Source organism: Pseudovirgaria hyperparasitica, assembly GCF_010093815.1.
Source record: "Pseudovirgaria hyperparasitica strain CBS 121739 unplaced genomic scaffold EJ05scaffold_6, whole genome shotgun sequence".
NCBI classification, from domain to species: domain Eukaryota; kingdom Fungi; phylum Ascomycota; class Dothideomycetes; order Acrospermales; family Acrospermaceae; genus Pseudovirgaria; species Pseudovirgaria hyperparasitica.
In genome coordinates this window covers 165739-189175 of record NW_022985554.1, presented here as the reverse complement: position 1 = coordinate 189175, position 23437 = coordinate 165739, and the positions used below count along the sequence as shown (strand labels likewise).

Below are 23437 nucleotides of genomic sequence, written 5' to 3'. Positions count from 1 at the left end.
AGCGATCTGAGATGGTCGCAAGTACGCAGTAAATGATACATGATGGATGAACGCAGACCGGAGCCGAGGAGGTGGTGATGGTGGTGGTGGTGGTGGTGGTGGTAGTGATAGCAGGAATTAGTGGAAGAGGTGATGCGAGGAACCGGAGAGCAGCCGAAAATGCTATACTGCGGGCCAGGAAAAGGGCGGCGACGAAGCAATTTGATTGGATGTGAGATTAGGATTAGCGTAGTACGAATGTCCCGACGTAGTACTAAAGTTAGTGCCGATGGAATCATGCAGCTGTAGCGGTGCAGTTAGTTATGCATGCAGTAGCGGTAGTAGTAATTAGTAGTAGTAGTGGTAGTGTAGTACATGGTAGCTTGTAGATACACATGTAGTGGGGAGAGACTAGTCATTTAGCTGTAAATAGAGATTATCGCGACTAGGTACGACGACTACTACTACTACTATTACTGCTGCTGCTAACACCTACTAACATACGCACATCAGAATAACAAGGCAGATGTTTGACTGGAGCATGGCTGATGATGATCGCACCATATGCACTCATCAGAAGGCCTCGATGGCCGGGACTGAGACTGGGACCAGGGACACCACACAATCGACACGAGACACAACGAGCAACATATGATGTAGTGGGCGGCGGCAGGGCAGGCACTCAGGTCATGTAATTAGCTAGGTAGTAGTGGGCACCTGGCAGTGAGAGTGGCACACTGTGACTTGGGTCAGTCAGGTCAGCCAGGTCAGCCCAGGGTTCCAGTTCATCATCACCCTCATTATCATCACCATCATCACCATCATCATCATCATCATCATCATCATCATCATCATCATCATCATCATCATCATCATCATCATCATCATCATCATCATCATCATCATCAACACAGGTTAAGACTTTGGCTTGGTGGAAGAGGCTAAACTTGCCTTTTAGTTGTAGCCACAGTAGAGTGTCATGTACAGTCCAGTAGGACAGTGACCCCCTAGGAGGCCCCAGCCAGTCAGCCCCAACCAGCCCAGCCAGTCAGTCAGCCAGGCACTGGGCAGCCCACACACGCCCGCAAGCCCGCCAGAGAACATCGGACATTTTTCTTCAGTAGTGGCGGCCGCACGCTAAATCGCGGCGCCTTTTTGGAACCTTCAGATGCGCCCGTTGCAGCTAATCAGTCTACATACATAAAACACACCTGCAGCTTCTGGCGCTTTAATTAGCGGCCGATTCGTCTTTGCAAAAAGGTTCGATGCATCGTCCCTCATGCACGTACGCACGCCAACGCCCTACCATGATGCACTACTGTGACTAGCTAGCCCAGCTATTCTGCTTAGATACTCTCGCGTGCACTTGCTGCTTGCCTGCTGTGATTGCCATTGTTCATCATGGCATCAGGGCTTTATGGCATCATGCTATCATGCTATCATGATATCATGCTATCATGGCTTCATGGCTTCATGGCTTCATGGCTTCATCATGGATGGCTTCATGGCTTCATGGCTTCATGGCTTCACGGCTTCATGGCATCTCACCTGTCTGCTACACCTCATTACGCCGCACATTCTCGCCCCTACCATCTTCAAATACCTTATCGTGTCCCTTCCCATTCTCCATCCTCGGCCGAGGCCACCGAGCAGTGAGGTGAGCACTGAACATTGGTGTGCCGCTTCGCTTTCCACCACCGTAGTAAAAGCTTCCGCTACGCAAATCTTGCTTCGCCATCCGACTGCATCTTTCTGGTCTACAACGGCCAATCGTGTGTGCCCTCGTGCCCGGCAACTGATCAGGCCTGGTAGAGTGGCGTGTCCATGCTTTGCTATCCTCATCGCTTGGCAACTGCAGAAAACGTCCTTTCTGTTAGACCTGCGTTGCCTGTTCGAGACAGACGCGTGGCAAAACTGCAGAATACATACTGGCTTCCTGCAACGCCAATGCAGTGTCGTCCCATGCATCGCCCTACTGCCCATTGACGTCGCAATCGGCCATGTGCCCACACCACGATGCCATCACTCTAGATATCCGTTAGCTCCTGCTCTAGAAAAGTCTACTCGACCCGTTGCCAGCATGCGTTGAATCATGTCCTCTAGTGTCAAGTGCTACTCCCAACACGCCGAATCACTCTCTTCGATCTTGTCAATGAGGCTCGTGCCCACAAAGCAGTGCGGTATATGGCAGATGCCGAGAACGTTCCAATCGTGACACCGGCACTCACCGGCTCCTTGATATGCCATCCACAATGCCGCCATGGAAAGGTGACAGCCGCCGCAGGATGATGCATCTGTGCGGTGGACAACGCCTAGGCTTCGGGAATAGCGTCCGGGGCGTCCAGTTGGCCAAGTGTCTGTCTATCAACACGGCACCACGCCGTACGTGAGCTGTCGCAGGCTGTCAAATCCTACATGACTGTATTAGTGGTGCTGTCGAGGCCACCGACATGTGTAAGCTAGAGCGGTAATAGATCAATCTCGGCGTCCTGTCCAACGCCAAAGAACGAACTGACAGCGAATCTGGAGCTCTGTGCTGTAGACCCGTGCCTGAGTCAAGCGACTGCTGACTAGGCCCTCCACTCAGCTGCTAGAGCCAGTATGTACGTGGGTTGTTGTAGACAGAGACTAATACTATACATTGAATCGAGCATTCGAGAGCGGGAAGGGCCGCCTGTTTACCGCGGATCGCACATCCGTCGACAAGACTCTACACTGACTGACTCAGGGCAGACAACGACTTGACGCCTGCTGTCCATACAGAGCATTCCATGTGCAGTCAATGTAATGCGAAGCTCGGATGGCGGAATGTGATGCGACGCTCGGAAAGTGGGTTGTGATGGGGGTTCGCACTTGTGACAGCATCCGTCAGTCATGAAGAAGTAAGATGCGGACAAGAGGCCGAACCGTGCAGGGGGGCCAAGTTCGCACCATGAGCAAATGAGACGCTGCAGAGCCCTGGAGAAATTAGTGACACAAGACCTAGAAAGACAAACGTGTTTGTGCAGCGATGACGGCAAGGCGGGAAAACGTGTGGAGAGAGATAGTGGAGAGAGAGAGAGGAACGAGATGAGAGAATGGATTGGAAATGAAAGATGAAACACGCCGCTCGCCTCTCTCGGTCCTGGCCTTAGATCAACCTGCGGCTGCGGCTGCCGTCTACCCGGTTTGGGATTAGCCCCATTTTCAGCTTACTCTCCTGGGAACGTCAACACATCTGATGTCCCAAAACAAGCATCGTGACTGGCTTGTCGTTCGCTTGACGTCTCCTTTCTTGCTTTGACTTCTTGCTCTAGCTCCTTGCAATGAACCGCCCACACCCTCACGTCCCCAGATCAGATCGCCTTACTGTAAACCTGATGCTGGGCCGAGCCCTTGCCGTGGTGCTGACCGATGTCAGTCCAGCAGACTAGACTAACATGACGGGCGCTACTACCGTTGGGCCTGATTGAGTCGTTGAGGATTTAGATCGTAAATGTTACCTTCTTTGGAGTCCAAAATCTCTCTCACGTGAAAATGCAAATGCTACCAAATAGACTTATGTCTTATTAGTAATTACAATGCTAATTATCTGATCCTACTCTGAGCTTGTTCCGCAAGCTCCGGACCTGCTGTATGTAATATGCCTATATCTCGCAACTAAACCTGGGGGTATCGATAACCAATTGCAGAATTTAACAAAAAAAAGCTCCATAGTCCTTCTCCCTGTGTAGGACGCATTCTCACGTCACCGATCCCAATTCCACACATCAAAGCTCTGTCACTAGATCCAATGCCCCCAGTTCAAGTCTAGGTACCACCTCTGCTCCAGCCGTACCATTCCGGCTACCTGGATCCAAGCTCTCAAACTGTGCTTAGCTCAAAAGAGTAGCCTGAAATATCATCCTAGTGCCACAATGTCCCATGTCCCATCATCGGCTCACCTCCCTCCCCCCTTTTACTTTTATTATAGCTGTCGTTATCGTGCCTTGTGTGAGTGCGAAAGGTGTGCGAATTATATCTGGTGTATTCCATCCGTCTTCGTCGGGAAGTCGGCTTGTAAGGCATTAAAAGAAACAACCCAGCGATAGATTTTAGGCTGGCCTTCCTGCCACTGCTGGAGGACTGCCTTTAGAAGATTGACTTCCTCTTCCCTCACGCCCTGGAGCCCGCCTTCGGGCATTGATAAACCAGTTGCTAACCTTCTCGTTCGTCAGTCAATCAGTCTTGCATAACATAAATCTCATTCACGGAAGTGCATACCTGGTTGATACTGAGGTGGGCCTGGTTGCATAACATCAACTTGTCGTCCTCTGTAGGATAAGGCGAGTCGATATGCTCATTGTACCAAGCCTTCAGGATTGCTGTAGCTTCTTTTGGTAGGTTACCTCTCCGTTTCCTGGGTATCTGTCCATCTCCGTGTGGTCCGACAGGCTGAAACGTTATTTGACCGGACCCATAATGTCCATCGTACGGACGTGGGTGACCATATGCGAGATATCTGTCGGATGCCTCGGGACCGGACGCCCACGGTGATTGCGCGTCATACTGCCCAGTTGTGGGGTCCCGCGAATATCCGTACTCGCGCGAGGAAATGACTGGAGCTTCTGCATACCATCTTGGCGTGTGGCCATGCGTTTCCACCCTGGCACCGAACGGTGGCAGTGGGTGTTGGTTGGGAAGTGGCGGAAGTGTGGGTATAGGCTGATGAGTTGGTCGCATCGGTAGTTGACCAGGTGGGAAGCTTAGTGCTTGTGTGGGAGCCATTGACTGTGGCCCAACGGGCGGCGACTGCGGCGCTACAGTTTGAGGGGAGTTGTACACTGTCGTATGTCTCTTGTCGTAGTCAGAAACGCCGCTTGATCGGCGAGGATCTTGGTGAGGATTTTCTAGGCGGGCATATCCCGCGCTTCGGTCGTCCATTCTCCGGCGTCGGTCGAACATGGGCTCTTCTGCATCGTATCGACTGTGTTGACTGCGGAGAGGATCGATTGGTGATGGCACAGCAGAAGGCGCGCTACTAGCAGGCGTTGGAGGTGCAGCAGGAGCCACCTCACGAAGGAGCTACCATTGAAAGAGTCAGCGTGTGTCACTCAGCTTAAACATCCCCATCGAGGAAGTCGTACGTTCTGAATGCTCGGCAGTCGTAGGGTCGATTCGGGAGTAGAGTAATGGTAATCGTCAAAGTCAACGGCAGAATCGTTGCTATACTTTCGATCCTTCAAGTCGGTCGAGGGTGATGACGGTGAGCGATTTCGATCGTGAGGAGAGGCCATAGTCTCTTGGCCGTCCGAGGCGGTGTAGGATGGAGACGGAGGAGCATAAAGATGGGAGTGCCGTGACACAGGAGAAGAGGTCTTTACCGTGCTAATCCCTGGGAGCGCCGTTCGCGACTCCCTCTCGTGGGCCATAGGGAAAGAATAAGATTGACAACGAGGCTTGATACCGATGGAAGCCATATATTAACTCAGTTATCTGCCCAAGACCAGTCCTAAGATGATAATTGAAATTAGTATATGTGCTCAGAGTCGGTTGGCGAGCTGTGTTTGGGAAGTGTCTCGAACTCTGCTGTCCAGTCGATGTTGAATTCGAATCGAAGAATTCACATAGGATTCAAGTGTTATCACTCAAGCAGCAGGACACGCTACCTAATGTAGCCAAATCTTCTTTACAAAGTATGGTAGAGCCTCCATCGCTAAAAGACAGAAAAGAAAAAAACGCTCATTGTGAGTGACTTACTTGATAGCCTTGTCTTGATCGTGGTCCCCAAGAGCTGCCCTAGTGTAGTGTGGGGTATAGGAAGCGGAGACGGAGACGATAGTCAATCCCAGAGAATGAATACAAGATACAAGAATCTTGAGTGCCGACACTGACACTGACAGTGCAAGTGTCAAGGGGTGTATCTTGTTGACGTATGAAATGTTAAGGAGGGTGCTCGGCGGAATGGTGACAGTGTTCAGCAGCATAGAAAGCCGCAGGTAATTGACAGATTATGAAGGGCAGGCAGACTATAATAGTCAGAACGAGCATCGCTCTTTTTGGGTGGTGCGGGAGAAGTGCTTACAGCACTCCCCAGTCTAAAGCACAACGGCCCGTCCTTCAACCAACTAAGCCATGGACTTGGCAACGCAGACGAAAGGGCGATCAGATGTGCATAGTGGTCATGGCGCTGTCTGAGCGTTGACAGGTAAGCGTGCTACATAAGGTTCGTTCACGGTATAGTTTAGCTTTTCTCCGACAGGCTGGCCCATAGTCCACAGTCCACATTCCAGCAGAGTGCACGAGCTCTTTCTGTGCACGCTTGTCTGTTGAGCCTCGATGGGAGGAAGCATGTCGCCTACATCAATACAACCACCATACTTGTTCCACCATATCTGTTTATGTCTACTAAAACTTCTACCGTTTGTCTATCATTAGACCATGAGAGCATCCAATTCTTCATTGAATTGCCAGGCTATGATGTATGGCGTACTAAAGTTGGAGGGTAATTACACCCGAAGCCGAAGCCACATGTTTTTCCACTATGAACTAAATCAGCCTCGCGATAGGTGTGCTTAACCTAACAGGCCTAGAATTCCCGACGCAACATAAAGCCTCTTCATTACAGAATCCGCTCGAGGCGTGTCGAGAACCATGATAAATATGTCCTGTGGGTGTAAGTAATCTTGCTGCGCCGCGCAGGAGACATCTTCATGTCACCCAGCAAGTCTGGAAAAAGTTCGCTCGATCTTGCAGGCACGCGGCTGCCAGATGCACTTTCATGCTGTGCTTGTACGAGATGGGTTACACTCGCCCGTCAGCATGGGTCCTACAAGTCTCCTTGCAGGTGAACACTTACACAGGCTGAGAACCCGAAAGGCACCGTGGCGCTGGGAATATCAGGGGTGACACCGTCATGGTCCTTTTCTTTTGAAATATAAACCAGGTCAGAAATGGAACGCAGCGTTAAGCCCTGCAGTGTCCAGGTCGTGCATGCACGTGTCAAATCATCACAGCCATGAGCGGGACAAGGGAACCATGGTACAAGATACAGACAGCGAGATGAATGAGATGTGGCGGCCTAGGGACAGCATGTTGACAGGTCCGTTGATTCGCTATGCCGCACTGCTAAATCATCAAGACCCCTTTCTACAAGCAACGAAAGCATACTATGAATTAGGTTAACAGAAGCCGGACCGTTTATTGGACGATTTATGTGAGAGATAGGCCGTGCAGGATCATTACTGCGCAAAAGGAAGCTTGCCAACGCGAATGACGTGAACCGATTTTCCATATGGACGAAAACAACAGGCCAAGACGGCGCATGGGCCTGCGAACCTTTTGGGGCGGATGCATAGTGGGAGGGTCTATGGAATGAGCATTAGAGCGGCAAAGAAGAAAGATGGCACGCCCTAGAAATGGATGTGGACGTGCGGCGGCAAGCGATCGGCACAAGCAAAAGCTGGCGATTTGCGGAGCGATGACCGCCACCAAGAATTGATGAGTAGTGAAGTCATTTGGGGAACGGTATTGGTGGTCCTACGCTGCTAAACACATTTATTGCAGCATTGTGTTGTGCACTGTTGTACGGCTTGCACCATGTTCGAGTAGGCCGCGGCTCGTTCCAGGCCAGTCCGGTGACGGCAAGAGATGGGTTAGCTGTAGACTTGAATGATATCTGAAGACGCAATAGCCTGGCGAGTCAATAGTGTGTGGACGCGACCTTGAATTTAAGCGTGTGATGGTGAGTTTCATGTTGTTCTTCGAAGCGTGATAGAAGCTTGAGGTCACGGTCCGCCGCTTCATGTCGAAATTGCGGTTGGGCTGGCTCGGTACGCCTGACAGTTTGACAGCAACCTGATTTATGCACAGCCCCTGTCATTTGAACCGCTTTTGGGTCTGCACCTCTATACACAACAGTGCATGGTCGATAAATGTCTCCAATCAGTTGGACGGCCCCGGGGTAGGACTGGTGCGTGGGATGAACGCGGCTATCGGCTTTCTGCCAAGGAAAATCACAGGAAGAGCAGGGGTAGATCTTGAATGACCAAGGGAGGAATGCTGGTTGATGGGGAGGCATATTGCGAGCCGACAAGATAAAGTCTGACAACAGAACAGGATGCCAGTGCAGATCTTTGGCGCTGCACAAGGGTGCCACGACGCCAGCCTCGGCCCTGGTCTTCAAAATAGAGAGGATATGTACAACAAACTTCTCGAAAGACAACTCGACATACCAGCTGCCCTAATGACAGCTTCCGATGGGTGGCCGCCTGTGCAGAACTTGTTTCCATACCATGAGCAGAAGATATGGTCGGAACAAACTGCGCTTTCAGAGTTTGGAAAAAAGGCACGAGCATACACGGACCCGTGTTTCTTTCTGCGTGATGCTAGGATATCCTTGCTATGAAAGTTCCACCTTTCTACAGTCCCACAGTCTGATACTCTTCTGTTCGGTAAACAACTGCCCTACCCCTGGCCTTTGTGGGCGGTGGCGTAGCAACAGGCAAGGATTACGAGGCCGATATCATAAGCCGCCAAGAAGACATTACGCTGTATCTGACGCTGCTGCAGCTCCATTGGTATTGGTTCACATTGTGATTCATCGTATGCACCTCTCTTGCATATATCATTGTCTTACCAACATACCAATGCGATATGATGCAGCCTTGCGAAGGTACGGGAATTTTCCGACATTGTCGAGCAGTGGTTTGCGGAGCCACGGGCATGTTCTTCGCCGCTGGCGTCAATACCTGCCGGCAGCTACCCTGGTCCTAGCAAGATATAAAAACCATGGGACATTCCCTGCCATGTGGTTTTGCTCATGAATCATGGGTTGGTCCGAGAGGTCTTGACCCACGTTCGGTACATCAGCGAGCGACCCAGTCTTGCAGAAAATGCCTGCATTGCAGCCGTCCAAACCGAACCAAATTGTTTGCAGCGGGGAAAGAGTGAGGGGATGTACAAGGGTGAAGCCAACAGACACTAGATCAGCGTCATCTTACAAGATCTTGCATCGCCATACTCTGAACTAAAGCCATGCTCGAATGGCATCAGGGCATTGGTAGGTGCATCTGACGTGGCCCATCTAGCCATCCGTATCCATTCCTTTTGTTGTTTGTCCTTTTTCTCATACCACGACAGCCAGCCGTATTACCTAGACGACAAAAGACGCGATTGCAGCCTCTCGTGGCCCCAAGCCCCTAATGCGTCCCGAGCGATGTTGCATAAGTGTTCGTACGAGCTTCGGCAGCGATCGGAAAACAGGTACGAAAGCGAGTTGGTACTTGCTCTAGTATTACTTGTTCTGGTACCTGCTCTGGTACGCTTTGGCACTTGAAGGTTATGGTACGCTTTTGTTAGTCGTGGCGATCCGAAATGGTGTTGATCCGCAGCCACGTTCGGCTTGCTGACTCGCCAAACGAGCCAGGGCAGCCAGCCAGGTGCACCTTTCCTACGGGCCCGTCCCCGTCCAAATACGTTGCTACTGTTGCGCACCTTGGCACATCACCTCCACTCCCAGCATTATCATAGGAGCCCGACCCTTCAATCCCACATCCCATCCCACCTATAACTTCCTTCATCAGGGTCTCGGTTCGGCACGAGGATGCTGTCGCTCCCGACTGGGATCTGACACCCGAGTCTAGGAGCAACTTCCTCTTCTGGAGGTTTGAGCGGATCTATACAACTTCTCGATTCCCCATACCTTACACTTATGTCTATCCAATCTTTCCCTCTCACTTGACCAGTCTCATCGGCTAATTATCTGCACGTATGCAAAGGCTTTGGAACGACGCAATTCATTCATTCATTCCTCGTCATCCTCCATAGTGCCATGCGGTTTCACGGCAGCTTGTGTAGCACGCTAAATCTTATACCTTAACTGCTACAGTCAAATATTCCTCTGCCATTATTACCAGCTTAAACGATATTACTCGAACTCTCTAGGCTCTACTCAATCTGTATCGGCATTTTCAGAAAATGCTCGTCGCACCTCAATGCGCAATACCGCTCATGCTGAGGTGCTTAAGCCTCTGTTTCACACGTCTGTATACGAGTCATTCTAAATGTAGTCGCGGTATACACTCAATGATCAATCAAGCTCGACATACTAGCCTTTTGGACAGGACTTCCGTAACGCGGGTCTGATCTCCTATGGACGGCCCATGTTGTCGAATGCTCGTGCGTTCGTTCAACTCCACAATCGGGGTTTGCATGTCCATGATCCTAAATAGATCACCGCTTGCAGCTATATCACAATATTTGCTCCGATCGTGAAACGACTCAATGTCACTCAAGTAGTACCAGGCTCAGCGACCGTTAAGCGACTTCCACTCCTACAGTAACTCGAAACACGCGTATCCCTTGTCCCTTTTGTCCCTGCGCTATGCGCTGCACCACGCCACCACGAGAATAGCACTGCCTATCTCATCGTAACGTGGGCTTACAGGTCAAGCCGTCGTTCAACGTCGCATGCGTACCTCCGACAACGTGTATGCAGCCTTCCACAAACGCTCACCTGCTGTACCGCTTAGACCGCCATCCTTTGCTATAGAAGTAAAGCATAAATCAGATAAAGATCTTATTCTGCTACTCGTGCAGGGAATGCCATACACTGTGCAGGTTACTTTGCTTGGCTAGATCCATCTGGTCCCGGGTGGCATGACCGTTCATGCTAAGTTGACATCTATCCTTGGACTTTGCGTCCGTTTGGGAGAAATTTAGTCTTTGGACGAAGTGCACTACACGTTCCGCCGCCCCAAGACATGTTTTTGGTTGGCTTCCAAGGTCCAAATCCACTTTGATACCTTTTTGACCTGATGCCAGCCTAATTGATTGATAGCTCATCACCGTTGACGACAGCTTAAGGTTGTGCTCAGACTAGTCCTATTATAGTGAAACACGTGATAACCATATACGAGGACTTATTCTTCTCAGAGCATGTACATCTCTGAACGCTCCGAATGTTCTTTCTCAGTGTCTGTATCAGCCTCTTCGAGTCGCGTGTTGACTATAATACGTTTTACGGACCATGAAGCCCTGCACGATTGATCGAAGTAGCGCGCCACCTAAGTTTGCAGTCGGTCGGTGACATACACTATTTCCAAGGCCTCGACTCCAGTTTGAATCTTTCACGAAGCCTCTAATCACAGAAAGCCTATCGATGAATGCCATTTGAACCTGTTCTTTCATTAATGTCACATACTTAATCCCTCCATCCGTAAATATTGCAGTAATTAGTTCGTTATAGCTAGAGACGACTGCAACCGGAACTGAAGATACTGCGTGGACCACCTCTCGTATCTGATTTTGTCTATATGCCTGAGATTTTACAGTCTTCAACAATAATAGATCATGAGACTGAGCATCATGAAAATTTCCGAGCTGTCTTCTTTCGCGGCATTCATAAGACGGCGTCGCATCCATGGATTAGGCAACACAGGTCGTCGTCACTCAACTTAATCGGGTATGGTTACCCGCGTCACTTGTTGCCTGCTGCCTGCCAACGTACCACAACCAGAATGGATGGGTTTCCTTGGTCGCAACCTCACTCTTCCCTCACTGGCCAGTGCTTCTTCACAACAGCTTACTTGCAGGCCTCTTGTTGCCCCAGTAGCCCTCAGATGGCTGCATGCATCGCCGGTGAAGCAAATATGGAATATCGATCGTCACAAGACTCTACATATCTCACCTCATGCTGTCGTTTGCCTGCATGAACTTTACCGAGCCAGTATAACTCGTTCGATCAGGACTGGTCACTTCCTATGCCATAGCTTTAAGGCAAATATTCCTCTCTATATCCTTGACAGGAGGGCTAGGCTGACCTATCACAGACGGAAACTTCCTGCTCACGCGAGATGTTGCTCATCACTAGCCTCTAGTAGCTCCGTGGTGAAGCCTGCCGTTTAACCTGCCTCTCAAGAGGTCTTTGAAGCCATGCTGCTGATGCAAAGTAGAATCTGCGGGCATAATCTGTACAGCCGTAGTTGAGCCTCCAGCAGGACTTACTTAAACCAGGCGCACACCTCCAAAAGTTCGAATTCTACATTCGTTACCACTCTTGTTTTAAGCTACATCATCCAATGTGCTGATGAGGCTTGCAAACGAGGCAAAATGAAGCTTCACCAACTGGGTCGTTATGTACTTTCCTTGCCCAAAGAACGAATGTGGCCCCATGAGGTCTTCAGTGCCATCGACAAGGTCCGGATCTGGTAATTACTGTTTAGGGCAATGTAGATTCTCACGGCCTGTCTAGTCTCCATACCTTACATTTGAGTTGCAACCTAAATTTTACTGAGCGTAGCTACTGACGATTGACTAAAATGTGCAAGGCTGACTGCTATCCCTAGATATCAATTCACGAGCACGTCCTTCCAATTTGGTCCTGCGCTACTCCTTTGGGTTCTGTCGCCGTTCAATCTTATGACAACTCCGGATCATGGCACGCCCGTGTGGGAGGCGCGGGAAGCCGGCGTTCTAATCAACGGTGACAGGGTCATAAATTGTCCATCTGTATCTGGTTTTGGATGTGCTCACTATTCATTCGCTTACATTACAGTTTCATCCTCGGAATCATTTCTCAGACGCTACGACAATGAAATCTTTTCATTACTATCAGAATTAAGACCTCAGCAAATCAGATGGGCAGCGCGATTCTGTGTAGGAGAACACTTTGACAACCGCACTGTGCAATGCTCTCATTGCAGTGCTACAATTCTGTATATGCCCTTCCGTGATTATAGACCTTTGCATCTAGTAACTGCTGTCGCAGATGCTGTTCACATCAGATTGCCCTCTGTGCGGAGTAATATGAACTTCGTCAGCGTTCTTCCAAGCCTGTTATGCGTAATCAAACTAGTATCTGACCGAAAGGACGGGGGGGCTATGCTGCAGGTACGTCATAACAGAATGGGCCCGTCTGGGAACACGAGATGACTTGTCACCACGCTTTCCCATATAACCTTGGATTGAGACCAGTCCCACATAGGGCGACCGCGCACTACAGTGCGACCGGTAATTCTACTGTGCTTTGGACAGCGTTGCAAGCATTGGAACACTCACCGCGGACCTCCGCCGAACGAATCCAGATTGCGAAGCCCCAGCCTTGAAAAGTTCCACCGCTGAAGCAATTCGGACCTTGGCACTTCGATCCGCCTATGTCAACCTCAGACACATCTTCGAACTGTCTGGGCTCTGCCTCTGTGTATGGCCCTACTATATGTTGCGCTATGTTCAAGACTCTTTCCTTTTTAGGTTTCGTGTCATGGCCCATAAAGCAGGAGAAAGGGCTGAGGAGTGATCCTTCCGGATAACCATTTGGCTTCAAACAGACCGTCGCACTGTCGTTCGCTCGCCTTTCCATTCGCAATAGGGCAAGGGCAACGCTGGCCACGCTCGTGTGTGCACTAGACTAGTATATTCACAATCATCCAGGATAAGAATGCTACTCAAGAGTCACTGCCACATTGGTAGTGGGACACTGATGAGAAGAAGATATAAGATGTCTAAGTTCTCTGCCCAGAGCGAGACGGCAATTCGTTCCAAGGAATTCATACAACGAGCATATACTATATACCTCTACCTAGAATCTGCATTTACTCTCTTAACATGGACAACCAGCCATCCGACAGACAAGTGACGATATCGATCGTCCCTGAAGTTCGTTCCTGCTACTGCACAATACCGTCAGGCTCCCGTAAGCTCATGCAACAACAGACTACCATCGACCTTCCACGGTCACGAAGCATTGTGTGCAGCCGAAGTCTTGGGGCAGATGACTCGGTACAAATTTCCCGGCCAACACCTTGTGTGCACGTACCTGTCCACGACCAGCCATGCCATCTGCTTGGGACAGCGTATGGCCCTGGTGCTCTTGCTGCCGACGGAGAGACGCGCACATACTGGTACTGTTGCGGTTGTGGCTATGGTCCCCACGACTATGTCTTGCACAAGGCTTGTATTCTTTGTACACGACCATGCTGCCCTGCCTGTACCTTTGTCTATCATCAGACCTGATGAAGGGCTGCTGCGCTCCGGATATTGAGACCTCGACTGGTAGGTGCTGCTCAAAGTGATACTGCGCTGGTAGCTGATCATTGAATAGAGTCACCCGCTTCTTCCATCCATGCGTGCATGAGATACCCCTAGCAGATTCCAGTTTTTCCAGCAACTTTTTGCATGTTCAATTTCTGTAGTCATTTTCCCTTTCTGTCAAATCACAGTTCACATTGTATTTATGGTCTCTTCTTTATTCTTAGGAAGTCATCTCCGGCTGACTGTGCCGGTCAGATCTGGATCAAGTCTAGTTTGTTGTCGCATCATACATTTCCCCTTCAAACTTCGATTATCTATAGAATGTGAACTTTGGCCTCCATAAAATCGTCGCATATTAGTACAAGGGACAGTTTCTATTCCTTTTGGAAAGGGTCATCACTATATACATCTTTGTTTCTCACTTCTAAATCCTAAAACAAACAAATAGTCGAACATCTGGAGATCGCTCGCTCAGGCAGTACGACCTATTTCACTCTTCTTATGCGAAGTCTTACCTCATATGCTATTCTCAATGAAGGCAACAAGCCCAGTGTGTAATGTAACCTTGCGTTGGGTTCCGAGCCCGTTGCCTGAACAGAGAAAACTGCACAAACCTGCATGCGTTCTACCCCGAATCCGAGACCCAAAGTCATTACCCACAACCAAGGAACACTGCCTACTAGCTCAAGAACTTCCAGCCACCTCTCATCATGTTCTGACTAACCATCTCAAATAGTCCTCACATTAATTACTCCGGATGGCCATAGCTGCGGCAAGCCAAACCGGGGGCACAGCTATATTCTCGTCAGTTCCCAATGACTCCTACCGGCTACTCTGCCCTTATTCCAGAAGCTCCCAAGAGACGAGTAGAGTGCCCTAGGGGCGGCGAACTCCTGGTCTGAGCCCGAGGCTGCGATGTTGCCCAATGCTTGTATCGCGCCCGGACATCATGGAGGATCCTAGATCTTGAAATGCGGTGCCATTGTCTTCAGAAAGACAGCAGTCCCTGCACAGCCGAAGATGGTGCACAGAACAACTTGCCCTTCTCGTGGACCTACATGGACGCACGTTGGTGGCTGATCCACTCTACGTTGACGACAATTTGACTGGAACGGAGGGACCGAAAAGATGGGATGAGCACGCCTTGAACGAGCCCGGAATTGCGTCGAAGAAGTCGCCCGAATCTGCCCGGGCTGTGTTGTTATCCATTGCTCAGTACAGTGACGTGTCGAAGGTGTCGCTGCGAGCACCGCGGTGTGTATGCCTTCTAAGTTACTATACATCTGAGCTATCTAAATATGAGCGCACTTCAGAATCTGTCTATATCTAGCATCGTCGCTGCTGTTCACGTCGTCTTCATTCTTTCTAAACACCACTTCACTCGATCAAGTTTACTCGTGTCTACCTACATATTTACCTCAATCTTTGAGAAACTTCAAACCTTTCGAGGAGTCACCTTATAGTCTATCCTTATCTCTCCACAGCGTAACATATCCACACGCGTAGCATTGTCACTCCACAATATCTCTGCATCTTGCTTTCGCAACAATTCATCGCCTCCGTTGGAATCTGTCATTGACTACTCCTGTTCTGTAAAGACTCTACAACGCCGACTCTATGTCTCAGCAACAACAGAATCCTGGCTCAGCCATTGTTGTCCAGCCACCACAGATAGTAGAGGAATACTACTGGAGATGCCATTTCTGCATGCAATTTTGGGGAAGGGTTGGCTGGCATCCGGCCTGCATGACCTTCAATTGTGGTCACCAAAGGTGTGATCAATGTCCTCATTGGTCACAAGTTGTCGTGGTACCTTCGCCACAACAGGCTCAGTCTCCGGACCATCAGGGGCATCGCAACCAAGGTCAAGGCTCAGTAGGACCTAGATAATGGGCTTGAGAGTGTGTACACCCCACACAAACACTTCATCACTCTAAGTTACAGCCGCTAACGAAGCCCTGCCAGTGATTCGGCCTTCTTGGGGAACTGCCACGCCACGTTTTATTCCGCCCTGCCATTTTCCTGCATTTTGGTTTCGAAATCATGTCACTATGTAACGCGATATTCATGTATACACTTGCAGCATTCTCGCAAATACCATAGATCTAGACATTGACGCAAAGACACTTTCATAGTGCTAGAGCATTCTGTCATTTCTCGGTCTCCCTGTTCTGTTTAGTCGTTAGCAACTTTAAGCCTTCTGTGTTTTTTATCTCCCTTCGAGGTTCAGTCTTCTACATGTTCTTCTAAGCATACAACTCAAGCTACTTCATTACTGAGAAACTCTACATACGTCACTCAATGTCTCGATATCTAGGGCGTGTCAAAGGGTGAATCCAATTCCGCCCATGTGCGACTAACCCTCAGTTCCCTCCACTGCGATCCCCTTTGTCGCTGAATTTCTCGTTACGCAACTCTGCAATCAGCCCCATCGCGTCCACCTGCGTTCGCCCTTTTCGTGCCCTAGATAGTATATGTTTCCGCCCCGTCGTTTGCCTGAACAGGCATCAGGCCCCCCTGCTGCATCAGTGAGACCTTCTGGAAGATTGTAATCCGCCCTTGTGATCTTTGACGCAGAGCGGCTCTCCGTCTGTGCCCTGTACAATCCTGGCCGGTTACTAGATTTTGTTGTTGGTGATGCAGATACGTCTGACATCTGCCTGAGCAGTGGAAGGGGTGAGGCTTGCAGTGCTGCACCGTTGGGGCATGTCAGGTGTCACATGACCTGTATCACCACCGGGCTGCTTCTGCCTTATGCACAGCCACGGGCAAAAAGGGGTTGCAGAAAAGCTGGGAGTTTAGTTTGCACATTTGCGTGCTCTGATGTTTGTGTCCTGTCAAAATTCTGGCTGCACACGCTGGGATTCCGGCCCGTTGCGAACGCTATGGAAATGGACGCACTATAGCGATATGTACATACGTGTTCCGCAAGACACGTCCTCAAAACATCCTACTGTTTCATTTGTGTATTCTACCTCCAATCATCCGCCTCCATTCACCCCTTTGCCCTGACACCTATTCCTTATCCCTCAAATCTCCCTTGAACGTCCCTGCATTGATCTGTCGCTCGCGTTCAATCAGCTCTGCATCACTCTCACTCATCGGTCCCTTCTCCCGGCCACCACCACCCTCATTCGATGAATATGCTGGCCGACCTGCATACAACATCTTTCCCTCTTGTGCGCCGCCTCCTTCCAGCTCTTTGCTCACGCTAATGGGCATATTGCCTCGAAAGCGCTTGCGCATGTCGATCAGGCCGCGCTTACACTCGCCGAATGTGTGTTTAAGCTGTACGCACTTGGGCGGCAGAGTGTTGACGAGCGGTTCGCGGAGACAGTCGGCGGCGCTGTTGCGGGACACCATTACGCAGTCGGATTCTTGGAGGCAGGCCGCAAGGGCTGTGCCTATGGAGCGATAATATAATTAGTGAGTTGATGTGAATGTCTTCAACTGACACAGGCCCGCCTGAGACTGGTTGCAGATATGTTTGACGGAGTGCGTTTGGAAGACGTACGGATATCTTTGCATGAGCTCGGCATGATGGCAATGTGGGGTTCTCAAGTCAAACTTGTGGACGTCGTGTCACCTAATCATTGGACGAAACGTGCGAGTGTTGAGACGGAGGCTATCGTCAGGTATTGGAGGTGCGTTTGCTTTCTCGTATCACCTTTTGTTGTAGTTGTCAATATTTCTCAGAGCACGGTCGTGACACCCGCTGGCACGTGCTCAGTCTTGGCAGCATTGACGACGCGACGTCATCTCATCTGCAGTAACCAACGCTTTCACATGCCGATTTCCCAACGGGTTCAGCACGTTAGCTCAGGGTCCTTCCCTGCCCACAGCTCAATGCTCCACACCAACAACTTATGTCTGGACGGAGCATAGCAATCTTCCTCTTCTCAAAAGACTCTCACTACTGTCAACGCAGCCAAGCCTCTGCCACTGGGCAGACGATTCTTGTGTCCTTACGTCCTACAATCACGACGTAGAAGGCCCGTCGCTTGTGCCTTCGGGCGTCTCCGACATGCAACCCCTTCCCTTCATCGGTCGCCTACATGCCTACGAGTTTGTCACCCTCGTGCTCTCCATGGTCCTTATATTCGTCGAGTCCATCATAAGCATAATTACCCTTGCACTGCCCACGCCAATCATCGGATTCTTCTATCGCGGTTCCCGTCGAGCCTTCAATCACCTCTCATCTCCCGCAGGCCGACGCAGTCGCAATAAGAAAAAGAACGTTTCCTCGCCCATCGCTCAGGCTCAGGACTTTGTGGAGCTATGTGCATTGTATGGATACTATGCAGAGGAACATATAGTGCAGACTGGGGACGGGTATTTATTAGGTCTGCACCGCTTGGGCTGGAGGAAAGGTGAAGAGCATGTCAGGGTTAATAGCGGACCGGATAGTCTGAAGAAGAAGGTCGTCTATATGCACCATGGTCTGCTTATGAACAGCGATGTCTGGGTTTGCATAACTGAGAAAGAGCGTGTACTCCCGTTCTTGTTGGTCGAGCAGGGTTATGATGTTTGGGTACGTTCTGATGCTGTCTGTAGAGAAAGGTGGATCGCTAATCTGTGTAGCTTGGCAACAATCGAGGGAACAAGTACTCGAAAAAGAGTATTAATTGCTCCCCTGCGGATGTCAAGTTTTGGAATTTCAGCATGGATCAATTTGCTTTTCACGACATTCCTGATTCGGTCAACTACATTCTCGAAACAACACACCAATCGTCTCTCAGCTACATAGGCTTTTCCCAAGGGACTGCTCAGGCATTTGCAGCTTTATCCGTCAGTCCGCCACTCAACGATAAAATCGATGTATTTATCGCCCTGGCACCTGCCATGAGCCCGAAAGGTGTCTTCAGTTCCGTTGTCGACACATTCGTTAAAGCGTCGCCTAACCTTCTATTCCTTGCATTTGGACGAAGAGCTATATTGGGCTCCGCTACAATGTGGCAGGCTATCTTGTATCCTCCCATATTTGTTCGTCTTATCGACATGTCTCTTACTTTCCTTTTCAACTGGCGTGGTCAAAACATTTCGCCACATCAGAAGCTTGCTGCATATCCACACCTCTACTCCTTTACCTCCACCAAGAGTGTGGTGCATTGGTTCCAGATCATGCGCAATGCAAAGTTCCAGATGTACGATGACGAAGTCCAAGGACCGCTCTCTTTCAGCACGGGCGGCAAATACTACAAGGTCGCCAAGTTCCCCACCCGCAACATCAAGACTCCAATTGTTCTGGTCTACGGAGGGTCTGACTCGCTTGTCGACATCAATGTCATGTTGCAACAGCTTCCGGCGCATACCACTGCAAAGGAGGTTTCACACTACGAGCATTTGGACTTCCTCTGGGCATCAACTGTCGATAAACTTGTTTTCCCGCATGTATTCCAGGCCCTCGACACATACACCGACCCAGAGAAGCGCCGCACCCACCAACGGTTGCAACCTCCGGCACAACTCATGAATAGACCATCATTTAGTGCACCATATACGACCGATGAGGACGCGTATGACTCGCCTACCTCTCCGCTCGCCAGCCGTAAATTTTCGGAAAACCTGCCTAGCATTAGCTCCCGAATCCCAAGCACTCCCACATCCACAACTGATCGGGTGATCGCATCTGCGAAAGAACCACAGTCGCCGGCTGCGTCGCATTTGACTGGAAAGACAGCAGGCTGGTGGTCGTCTGATGAGATAGGCGGAACAGACGTGGAGCGAGCACGAGAGTCGACACCAAGCCCACGGCCGGGGTCAAGAGGTACACCGGATCATCTGAAGGATAATTATGGGCTCAAAGGAATCAGTTTGGGTGCAAGTCGGCCGGTGGGGGGCGTGAGTAAGGGGGAGGTCGAGATTGGAGTTGGAGCTGGTAGTGGTGCGGAAGGCAGGAAGAAAAAGAAAGCTAAAAAGAAGGAGGGTGATTAGGTCTCATAATTCTGTACCGAAGCAAACCGACTGATCTTGTGTGAATGCTAGAATAATAAGATGTAAGAGTGAATGGTGGTACTGCGGAGCCAGGCTGACATTTATGTCTCTTCGACCGACACAAGAATCTCCTAAGAGTGTACTAGCGTAGGCAAAAACGCGCATCTCTATCTCTCAGTAATTGAGTGTTATATGCACAGTGGTATAGAGCGCATATTAGAGTGGACAAAGATGCCTCTCCTTTCAGCCCACTAACTAGAAAAGGTAAGCGTAAGCTTGAATGAATCTAGATCTCGGCCGGATTCGTGACGCGCATTATTACCTGCTTTGGCGCAACCCTAATTCACGTTGTTTTCTATCATCCCACTCCACCACTTCGGAGACAATTCAGTTGCTCGGCAAACTGCTCTGATCATCATCTCCATGCATTCTGGACGTCGATATAGCAATTGTCTGAGCCTGTGCAAGCTCTGAAACGCCTAGTACCGTCCCGAAAGCCGGAACAACGATATCGCCTGCTTATAAGGATGGAAACCCCCCCTATCATGTCTCAAGGCGAGCGCGTAGCTTCGCGCATTGTGGTCTGGACTGCATTAGTCGTTCCATTTCTCGTTATTGGTATCGCTACTTACGAGAGCTATCTTCTCATCGGACAATTCGCAGGTAAGGTTGCAGCACAGCCGTCTGTCCGCGACACCTATACTAACTTATATCCACACAGCCAATTATCTCCTCCGACAAGGTCGTGACGGCCCTGCCATTGCTATCATCGTAGTGACTGTTATCCTTTATTTTGCATGGTTTCTCCCGTACTTCCGTATCCTTTCGACCCTCGGCACCAACCCTGGGCTGATACCATTCGGTCCCGATGATGCCTCACCTCTTTCGTACCGCGGCGGCCTGGACGAATTCTACAATAAAGCTGCTTACATCTGTGTCTCGGTGGACGAAAAACTGCCGATATGGTGCTATACATGCAAAAACTGGAAACCTGATCGCACCCACCATTGTTCTGAGCTAGGACGTTGCGTGCGCAAAATGGATCATTTCTGTCCTTGGGTCGGCGGGTGTCTTGGGGAAACGACATACAAGTTCTTCATACAGTTCTTAGCATATGCGTTCCTAGACTGCCTGTTCTGCCTAATCACTTCAGCGGTTTTGGTGGCGGAGAGGAAGCGAGTCACTGGCAGCATACCAGGTCAATGGGTTGTCGCGATTGTGCTTCCTGCCGTATTTGGCTTCTTCTGTTTCGGAATGTTGGCCACGCATATCCCCATGCTCCTTGCGAATCGCACCACGATTGAAGTTCTGAACAAGAGCCATGTTGTGCATTGGCTGGCGATTGGAACGGGCGCGGATCGGGTAGCGAAGAACACTTCCCCGGGAGAGAACGTGTGGGATCTTGGACCGCTCCTAAATTGTAAGCAGGTCTTGGGAGATTCATACGTCGATTGGTTCTTGCCCATTCGTAATAGTCCGTGTCTAAAGAAGGACGCGGAGGGGGAGTTTGTGTTCGGACCTGTTGTGCAGAGATTGCGCGGCGAGTCTGGCCTTGAGGAGAAGAAGCCAGTTTTATAATACTTGTCTGTTGTTATGGACCAGCGAGGTAATCTATTTTAGCATAAGCATAAGCATCAGCATTGGCCGGAGTAAGTAAGTTATAGGATTACTGTTATTGTGTTGCTACTTTTGCACATTCAGACTCATGGTCGACACGGGTCCCTCATTGGGCAGACTCGCTGAGCCGCGTTCAACTCGCCGAGCCGCTCTTCCATGTATACACAAAGCGACAAACTCACGAAAAACTCACAATAAGCATCAAAAAGCGAAGCAGCGTAAGCTCAGACAGCCAACAAAAAGCTCAGGGGCTCCGATCGCAGCTCCCCGGCGAAAGAGACCAAAAATCGGAGTCAAGAGCAAAAGGGAAACACAGAAAGGAAATACTACTACCACGCCCAGGCTTGAACCCGCGCGCCCTAGGAGATTAGCGTTCCTTGAGGGTACTTCTTGATTGCGAGCTCAGACACTATGCCACTGCGCCATCACAGCTCGCCGAAAGTTCCAAACTTTCAGCAACCTATATTTTGTCGTTCTGGCACTTGTTGTTGTGGTGGGTAGGTGAGTCGGTGGAAGAAGGCACGTGCGCGTACTTGAATGTATTGAGCCGCGAACACTGTTGAACAATGCAATTTCTTTCTCATCTAGCCTGAGGTTCGGATCAGGTTTGACAGCTTGACTTGAGGTCAAACTTGAACATATACGGCTCTCGTGAATAGGTCTTGATATTCACCCCAATCGTCTCGATTTCGAGGAACATGGATCCTTCGATTCTCACAACCCCTTTAAATCTTTTCGCCTCGCTCACCTCCTTGTCCAACCAAAACCAAACCTCCTTCCTCACCATTTCTCACCTCAAGTTACTCGCAAACCCTCAAGCCCTCCTCCGGGCCCACTGATCATCATTCCGTGGCTACAAAATTGCTGCCTCGCCTCATACACGCGCTGCATCCACAACGTCGCCTGGAGTTTCGCTCTCAGTCCCCGCAGTTTTCTACAAATACACAAGTCTACGACACGGCACAAATAATGCCCCGATCCCTGCATGCGCGAGAGCCGCAACCGTATTCCAACTCGTATTCACGACAAATGAGCGCGCAGTGCTAGCATACTCGGCCGCGAACTGCACATATAAAGAGAGCAGCTACGCGATACTTTCCGTCGACAAACTGTGCAGAAGTACCGCGTAGAAGCTCTACTAGTACTATGTGCTCCCTCCACTCACACCTCACTTCAACGTCCTTGCGTCGGATCTGCGCGGCTTCGACCAGATGTACAAACCCCCTAGCACCGACGGGTACGACAGTGACGCCAAAGCCGCCGACATGGCCGAAATGATGATTTCGCTGGGCCGGTCACGGCTCGACCTTCATGGCGAAGACCGCGGCGCAGACTGCGCACATGCTGTGGCGGTGACATGAAGAGACTGGGTGCTGAGGCTGAGATTCTGGAAGATGTTGTTGAGCGGGTTTGGGTGTTGGGAGAGCAGTTTCTCGACGCTGGAGAATGTGAGTGCGCAAATTGAGAAGCGTGGCGTGTGATGCTGGCACCTTGGCTCTTTTTCCGTGCCGCATGTGCCCGAGATGCTCATCGCACGTAAGGAGCGTGAGTTATGAGAGATATTTAGTCAAGCAAGAGTACTACAACCCAAATACGATTGAGCCGCGGGCGTTGGAGTATTGGGTAGAGTCCGCCAAGCATCTGGGTGGTGTGAGAGGCATTCTGGAGATGTATGGGTGTGGAAACGAGAATAGGGAGCTTCGCAGAGGCGGATGAGGGAGGGCGGAAAGTTGAGGTTACCGATCGTGACGAGTGGCGCGCCAGATTTTTCGGACTGACAGTGGGGAGTAATATTTCGAAGTTTGCAGAAAGTCTCGAGTGAAGGCAGATATATGAAGAGTGTTGACACAGCTTGGCGTCAACCATCAAGAGGGTACAGTGAGACGTAGCAGAATATTCTGGTCAGTTCATTTCCCCA

At 50.2% G+C, this 23437-nt stretch overlaps 9 protein-coding genes across 9 annotated transcripts; 5 read left to right on the top strand and 4 right to left on the bottom strand.

The window, feature by feature from the left end:
- Positions 1–661: 661 nt before the first annotated feature.
- Positions 662–1083, bottom strand: EJ05DRAFT_484973 (uncharacterized protein; the record flags this gene model as incomplete). The annotated part of the gene is made up of 2 exons (XM_033745406.1): positions 662–920; positions 965–1083. 2 exons carry the CDS (start codon positions 1081–1083, stop codon positions 662–664), a joined length of 378 nt encoding a protein of 125 aa, XP_033601328.1.
- A 152-nt stretch (positions 1084–1235) lies between these two features.
- EJ05DRAFT_324880 (uncharacterized protein) lies at positions 1236–2630 on the bottom strand. Its single transcript, XM_033740784.1, has 4 exons — positions 2620–2630; positions 2208–2390; positions 1909–2006; positions 1236–1831 (listed from the first exon to the last, which is right to left on the bottom strand). The coding sequence occupies exons 2-4, from the start codon at positions 2271–2273 to the stop codon at positions 1498–1500; spliced, it is 498 nt and encodes a 165-aa protein (XP_033601327.1). The 5' UTR covers positions 2274–2390; positions 2620–2630; the 3' UTR covers positions 1236–1497.
- Positions 2631–3579: 949 nt separating this feature from the next.
- On the bottom strand, positions 3580–5369 carry EJ05DRAFT_509767 (uncharacterized protein; the record flags this gene model as incomplete). The annotated part of the gene is made up of 3 exons (XM_033748120.1): positions 3580–4160; positions 4222–5022; positions 5085–5369. 3 exons carry the CDS (start codon positions 5367–5369, stop codon positions 4053–4055), a joined length of 1194 nt encoding a protein of 397 aa, XP_033601326.1. The 3' UTR covers positions 3580–4052.
- Positions 5370–11405: 6036 nt separating this feature from the next.
- EJ05DRAFT_324836 (uncharacterized protein) lies at positions 11406–12073 on the top strand. Its single transcript, XM_033740782.1, has one exon. The coding sequence runs from the start codon at positions 11461–11463 to the stop codon at positions 11842–11844; it is 384 nt and encodes a 127-aa protein (XP_033601325.1). The 5' UTR covers positions 11406–11460; the 3' UTR covers positions 11845–12073.
- Positions 11946–13164, top strand: EJ05DRAFT_324839 (uncharacterized protein). Its single transcript, XM_033740783.1, has 4 exons — positions 11946–12135; positions 12191–12232; positions 12285–12828; positions 12923–13164. The coding sequence occupies exons 1-4, from the start codon at positions 12074–12076 to the stop codon at positions 12950–12952; spliced, it is 678 nt and encodes a 225-aa protein (XP_033601324.1). The 5' UTR covers positions 11946–12073; the 3' UTR covers positions 12953–13164.
- A 255-nt stretch (positions 13165–13419) lies between these two features.
- EJ05DRAFT_324833 (uncharacterized protein) lies at positions 13420–13985 on the top strand. Its single transcript, XM_033740781.1, has one exon. It carries the CDS (start codon positions 13543–13545, stop codon positions 13948–13950), a length of 408 nt encoding a protein of 135 aa, XP_033601323.1. The 5' UTR covers positions 13420–13542; the 3' UTR covers positions 13951–13985.
- A 2801-nt stretch (positions 13986–16786) lies between these two features.
- EJ05DRAFT_475122 (uncharacterized protein) lies at positions 16787–17642 on the bottom strand. The gene is made up of 2 exons (XM_033743741.1): positions 17483–17642; positions 16787–17372 (listed from the first exon to the last, which is right to left on the bottom strand). Exons 1-2 carry the CDS (start codon positions 17505–17507, stop codon positions 16984–16986), a joined length of 414 nt encoding a protein of 137 aa, XP_033601322.1. The 5' UTR covers positions 17508–17642; the 3' UTR covers positions 16787–16983.
- Positions 17643–17755: 113 nt separating this feature from the next.
- On the top strand, positions 17756–20078 carry EJ05DRAFT_463519 (alpha/beta-hydrolase). Its single transcript, XM_033742719.1, has 2 exons — positions 17756–18499; positions 18550–20078. The coding sequence occupies exons 1-2, from the start codon at positions 17993–17995 to the stop codon at positions 19900–19902; spliced, it is 1860 nt and encodes a 619-aa protein (XP_033601321.1). The 5' UTR covers positions 17756–17992; the 3' UTR covers positions 19903–20078.
- A 369-nt stretch (positions 20079–20447) lies between these two features.
- Positions 20448–21480, top strand: EJ05DRAFT_499306 (zf-DHHC-domain-containing protein; the record flags this gene model as incomplete). Its single annotated transcript, XM_033746813.1, has 2 exons — positions 20448–20565; positions 20624–21480. 2 exons carry the CDS (start codon positions 20448–20450, stop codon positions 21478–21480), a joined length of 975 nt encoding a protein of 324 aa, XP_033601320.1.
- Positions 21481–23437: the final 1957 nt, after the last annotated feature.